This window comes from Arachis duranensis, chromosome 7, assembly GCF_000817695.3.
Source record: "Arachis duranensis cultivar V14167 chromosome 7, aradu.V14167.gnm2.J7QH, whole genome shotgun sequence".
Taxonomy (NCBI): Eukaryota; Viridiplantae; Streptophyta; class Magnoliopsida; order Fabales; family Fabaceae; genus Arachis; species Arachis duranensis.
Window position 1 is genome coordinate 4,767,835 of NC_029778.3, and position 6,642 is coordinate 4,774,476.

The 6,642-nt window shown below is 32.3% G+C and overlaps 1 protein-coding gene across 3 annotated transcripts; it reads right to left on the reverse strand.

Annotated features, from left to right (window-relative positions):
* Positions 1-260: 260 nt before the first annotated feature.
* On the reverse strand, positions 261-2,327 carry LOC107496625 (uncharacterized). 3 transcript variants are annotated; one of them, XM_016117928.3, is made up of 3 exons: positions 2,191-2,327; positions 1,052-1,715; positions 261-682 (listed from the first exon to the last, which is right to left on the reverse strand). In XM_016117928.3, the coding sequence occupies exons 2-3, from the start codon at positions 1,662-1,664 to the stop codon at positions 558-560; spliced, it is 738 nt and encodes a 245-aa protein (XP_015973414.1). In that variant the 5' UTR covers positions 1,665-1,715; positions 2,191-2,327; the 3' UTR covers positions 261-557. The 3 variants fall into 3 exon arrangements, with proteins under 3 accessions (XP_015973414.1, XP_015973418.1, XP_015973416.1); XM_016117932.2 differs by having other exon boundaries at positions 1,052-1,710; positions 2,191-2,298; XM_016117930.3 differs by lacking the exon at positions 2,191-2,327 and adding an exon at positions 2,030-2,142.
* Between the last annotated feature and the right edge of the window lie 4,315 nt (positions 2,328-6,642).

The following is a 6,642-nucleotide window of genomic DNA, read 5'->3' on the forward strand; positions in this document are numbered from 1 at the left end:
AGACTAATTTACTACGAATTTAAATTTTATTTAAAAATTACCATTAATCAATGACTTGCTGTATATATAAAGTAAAACCCAACCCTCCAATACTTAATTAACCAGACTAGTGAACTAATTTCTCGACCAATCTAAATTAGTTATTTAAAAGTCTCTATAATTATACTAAATTTATAAATAATTTCTAAGTTTAAAAAATTTGTAATTAAAATCAGCGTACCAAAAGGATTTAGTTTTTGCTATTTTAAGACAACTAACAATACTACAAATAATACTTCTCCATTCTGTTACAGCTTCCAACAAATCAAATCAAGTATCTGTTTGAAACATTTACCATTTACCCTTTGAATACACAACTTTTAAGGTAACTGGACCTAAATATAGTTAAGATCTGTTATGATTACATTATTAACTAAGATCTTAAACCAGGACTAACTATTATTGATAGAATATGCCAATTAACACTAAGGCATAAGTCTATGTACAATATTACAATACAATACATTATATGCAGTGAAAAAATCTGAACCTATCAAACATAAGCCTAATCATCATCATCATGTTTTCTGAAAGTTCCAACTTCTCCATCTAAAATTGCTTAGCCATCCAAATTGAATCAATGGCTGCCCAGATTGTAGGCTCACAAGTTGCCTTCTATAAGGTACTAGAAAACTCTTCAAACCTGTCATTCACATAAAAAAAATAGTCAGTCAGTGCATAACAAAGAATGCGAAAAAGCGATCTCTCATACGGCAACGGAGCGCGTATGCCACCATTTTGACCCTCAAAGATTAGTGCGTAGACGAAATCCTCCCTCAAAGATTGATATAGTCGTCTTGTAGTATCGAAAAAACTCGAGAATTACTCGCTTTGGGTGGATTTGTCAACCAGAACTGATCTTTCGGTACCATAAAACTATTATCAATCTTTTGTAGGAGACTATTTTGTCAAAAAGACTAATCTTTCAAGGGTCAAAATGATGGTTCATTCTACAACAAAGGATATGTGGATGAAAGGTGGAACAACAATATTTTGATGAACATATTATTACCATTTATACACATTGTCCTGTAAATAAGAGCAACATGAGGGTCTCCTTTGGTTGCCATATTTTGCTTCTCCAAACACTCAAGAAAGGCTAAGTCCGCCTTCAGCAGCTCGGCCTGATCATGTGTATCATACCCTATATCATGGCAATAACAACAGAAATCCAACCAATCGATCGGTCGCTTATCCCAAACCGGCGATCCACTGTCTTTTCCACTGGACCAGTTTGGTCCGCAGTAATGACCATATCTAGGGAATAGCTGCGAGAAAAAAGCTCGCGGCCCTGTATGCCATGGGACCTTAGAAACATAAGGCCTGAACCTTGCAGGGTTAACCTCGCTAACTTCGTCGATCTTCCCACGAGTTTGCGCTCGTCTCCTCAATCGCCTATTGATAGTAGTTGGCCTCCGAATGATCTGAACCCCGGGATTATTCGCCCAAGGAAGAAATGACAACAAAGGCAAGGGAATTCCAAACAACTTGCCACCTTCACCAGCATTCTGCTTAGGCTGCTCAATGAAAACCTGGGAGGTAGATACTGAAATCGATGCTGAATCTGTAGCATTCAGTTGAGGCCTAAACCAAGGTATGATTTTAGGAAGAAAATCAAAATTCATGGGGGACAAAATCACTATGCCACACCACAGCAACCAAAATGTTCAACTACTCTGTCAACAGGGAAAGGAAAGGTTCAAAATTTAAACCATAAACCCTAAGAGATTATTATATATCCAGAAATCAAATTTTTACAGCATACAGAAGTTTATACAGCACATTTTGCATCAGAAACACATGTGAATCTAACATATTCCTAAATCCTAAACCCTAATAATCATCATGACCCAAAACAGTTAGGATTTCAAGTTCCCCAATTGAACAGTCCAATATTTGATCAAATAGCAATTATTCACAGCTCAATTATCTTTCCACAATTGAGAAAATGGAAAAGTTTGATAACAATTACTATCCATAACTACTTTACCATAATTTTATGCATTTAACAAAATACCCAATGAAATTGCAGAAAGGATTGAAGAAAAAAGAAATAGAAAAAGAAAGCAAGAAGGAAAATTTAAAGTTGAGAACTTTGCAGTATGAGGTGAATTGAGAATGAATGAGAAGCTGAGAATTCGAAGAACTCACTGTGTTTTTGTGTGGTTGATGGAACAAATAAGGAAGAAGGTGGCATGAGATAATAATGGGTGGTATGTGGCGAACGAAAAATTGATCGAAGCTATGAAAATACGAAATATGGAAGCTGTGTGAAAGAGAAAGTTTTGGAGAGTTAAGTTTCTCGAGAAAATTCTTTTCTTTTATTATTTATTTTTCTTTCTTTCTAATTATTATTATTATTATTATTATTATTATATATTTGCGGGATAATACTAACTGGACTTGGTTGGGCCTAAACGGGAAATGAAAAATGGTGATTTAGGAATATTCCTCATCAAGGTTCAAAATCTTCACCCAAAATTGTCATTTTGAGATTGACAAATTAAAATTAGTCTTCTACTATTAAATAAAATATTAGTTCTTCGAGAAATTTTCATAAATGTATCATCTAATGATAATTTTTTTTTTACTCTAAAAAAATGTTCATTTTAAAATTTGTTCACTTTTTAATGGTAAATTTGTTCAATAAAAAATAAGATAAATTGTTTATTTTAAAATTTTAAAAATTACTTTTGGGTAGAAGGGTTATTATAAAAAAAATATTTTTTAAGAGATCAATTTTATTTTATTTTTTTATTGTAAATTCTAAAATTAACTCTTACGAGTTTAAGAATTTTAATTGTAAAAATAAATAAACTTAGGTGAGGTTGAGTAAACTCAGTAAATCTCTATAATTTCAACTAAACTCTCAAATTTGTTATTTTTACTCAATTTTGATCTCTTAACTATTAAAATGTATAATTTCATAAAAAATACTTTTGATTAAACTTTTAAAAAAAAGTATAATATTTAAACCTAACATATTTTATTTTTAACATCATAGATTCATAATTTATTCAATTTTTGTTTTTAAGTTGTATTTAACATTTTTTTTGTGACTAGTTGTTTTTTTTTTTACTAAACAGAAAAGAAAGAAAAAAACAGAGACAAAACTAAATTAATTAGCTAGGTTCATATCTAAATCTATTAGATGTTAAAACTCACTCCATGGTTGACTCTAATTCGATGAATGTTCGTGTCAGAAGGAGCTGCTCTAGCCATATAATCTACAACACTATTTGCATTCCTTTGAATTAAAATAAGTAAATAACAGAGACTCTCCAATTCCAATTCATAACCTCCTATATATGCTTTGCCAAATTCCATTCTAGAATATCCTTACCAAGTATTCTTTGGTTTACCAAGAAAAGAGCTTCTAAATAGTCTATTTCACAAATAATCTCACGAAATCTATTATTCCAAACTAGAAGTAAACCTCTCCAAATTACATACAATTCAGCAAAAAGAACATGCACACTTCGACTTTTTCAGTGCAATCTTTCAACCAACATCCATCAGAATTGCGAATGATACAACCAAAACCAGCATAGCCAAAATGAGCAAAACAACTAGCATCACAATTCACTTTAACAGAATGAACTGGAGGTGGAACCGAATGCAAACAAAGCGAAGGAGGAGACAAAGATTGATGCATAGCAAAAATAGTATAGAACTCCCTTATTGAACTACGAATCAAACTCACCACTTTACTAACACTCCAATAGTTATCTATGTTAAACAAATCACGATTTCTGTTTCTCCAAATCTACCAGATAGTCGAAAAGAAAAGAAAAATATCTCCATTTCTTGTACCTCTGTAGAGCCAATCACGTAAATTCGAGTTATCTGAATACAGGCCTAAAAGGTTTCAGACCTCCATGGCACTAGGGCACTCCCAAAGATAATAAAAAATGAGGAAGTATAGGGAACCAATGAAATATTTGTATAATGTGTACAATGGAGGTTAAGGAATGTTCGATTCAGTATTAGAGATATAATCACTAGTGTTATATTTTTTCATCAGTTTAAGCTTTTGGGATGAGTGGTATCATGACATGGTATCAGAACTCTAGATCCAAAAGTTTAAGAGTTCGATTCTTAATAAACCCCAAAATTAGCTTAAACTTTTTGGATGAGATGGTTATTCTAAATAGTATGGATGATAGCTCCCTAACAGGACTCATAAAAAATAGATTCAGAACCATTCTAGTGACTAATTGTATTTAACATCTTTTATTTTTTATTAAAAATATATTAATCGATAAAATTTTGTCTTTACTATAAATTTATTGTTATAATTAAATTTATACATATTTTTATCATCATTCTTAACTAAATAAACTCATAAATTTACAAAAATTCTATAAATTTACCAACACTCAAACTTGACAACCTTGTTTACTATCATAAATGAAAAATACTTTATATTACAAATTTAAAATTATCTAACCGTATTTTTTTATTTTCAAAACTTTTAAAATAATAAGTGAAAAGGTAATAGGGTCGTTTTTGTTTTTTCTTCCAAGTCAGCTAATTTCATTAATGAAATGAAAGAAACATATACAAGACAAATAAAAAAATGGAGGACTTTCAACTGCTCTATTATAGAGGTAACATCTTATAATAATCTAATAAGAGAAATAAAAAGTAAAGTATTCATTAATTAGGAAGTGAAAATTTGTTGAAGCTCTTTCTGTAGCTTCAAAGTCGACGCCATATCTCTTCCACACTAGTTGATACATTATCAAAAATGAACCTATTCCTAACCTTCCATAAGGATCACTTAAAATCACCATCATTATTCTCTGAGAGGAGTTATTGGGTTGGATACGCAAGACTCTCATTCTCAAATTCCACTCAACATAGAAATTAGAGTCTTCGGTGTCCCTTCTAGTAGCTGATAAGCCCATTTTTGACCAAATTTCCTTTGATTTTACACAATGGAAGATGTAATGATTGATTGTTTTTGGAAACTGTAGGCATCTTCGACAGGTAGGTTGAATTGATGGGATGCAATGATAAAGCTTTTGCAGCACTGGAAGCTTTTCATGGAAGTCCCTCCAGAGAAAAATCTTAATCTTCGTTGGAATTTTTAGCTTCCGCAGTTCTCGCCACAAATTTCGTTGTTTCATAATCTTTGGGAAAAATTCAATGGGAGAATGCAAGAACCCATAAGTCACATGGTACTCATTACTCACTTCATACAAACGAATTTGGATCCTCTAAATTTTAAATTTGTACTTTTGAGGGTAAAGTGTAATCTTCTACTCTTGAATGGTTTCTCTCTCATATTTATTCTTGGTTCCACCTATAAAATAAATGGTGAGAGATCACACTTTACTTTCTAAAGTGAAATTCAAACTTTAGAGAATTCAAATTCCATACAAACCACTTTTATAAAGGCCCAATAAATTTTATCTTCTTCATCCCCAATTGTTGTTGCTAGCACACGTTGACTAGTGCCCTAAGAAAAAATACTTCTAATTAGAGTTTGATTCCACTGACCATTAGAAAGTATTAAGTCCTTGACCATCAATAATGGTTGATTTTGTAGATTGAAAGTTTTAGACGAAGAAACAACATAAGGATGTGGAGGAGCAAGTCAAGGATCGCTGAAGATTTAGATACTGGACCCATCACCAACTCGCCAAACCAGCCACTTTTTAACAACCTTACGCCCTTGCAATATGCTACACCACCCCCACAAAGGTACTATTCCAATCTCTGCATTCATTATAGAATTGTATCAAAAATATTTACCTTTGAGAAGTCTAGATAGGAGTGATTGTGGTTGTGAGGCAACTTTTCAACATTGTTTTACTAATAGGGTCAAATTCTGAGCCCCCTAGATTCTTAATACCTAGTCCACCTTCCAGTTTCGGTCTTATCATAATATCCCAACAAACCCATGTCATTTTTCACTCTGTACCTTCTTGACCCCACCAAAATTGGGAGAGTATGTTGTGAATCTCCCTAATTAAAGTGTCAGAAAGACAAAAATATGATAATGAATAAATTGGGATAGCTTTCCCAATAGCTTTTATTAGAACATGCCTGCATGCAGAGGAGAGAAATTTTATTTTCCACCCTTGAACTCGCTTTCTCACCTTGTCCTTGATTTTTCTGAAGGTGGCCTTTTTTTTATTTTTGGACTATAGATGGAAGATCCAAGTATTTATCTTGTACACCAATATGAACAATTTTCAATTTCCAAGTTGGTAATAATCGAGCAGCGGGAGGAGTATTCTTACTAAAGAATAGAGCTGATTTATGCAAAGTAACTTTTTGGCCACTGAACCCCTTATATGACCGAAGAAGATTGAGAATATTTTCACAACTATTTTCTAACACTTTGCAAAAAATGATTGATTCATTCGCAAACAATAAATGATTAACAATAGGACATCTTCGATTGATCTAAATACCTTCAATGAGACCATTTTTCTCTGCCTTATTTAGCAAAAAGGATAATTCTTCTACACAGAAAAGAAAAAACGTAGGGAAATAGAGGGTCTCCTTGACAGATACCTCTATTTGGTTTAAAAAAAAAACTAAAAGGTTGACCTCAACAACGACAGAGTAAGAAACTGTAGTCACCACCTC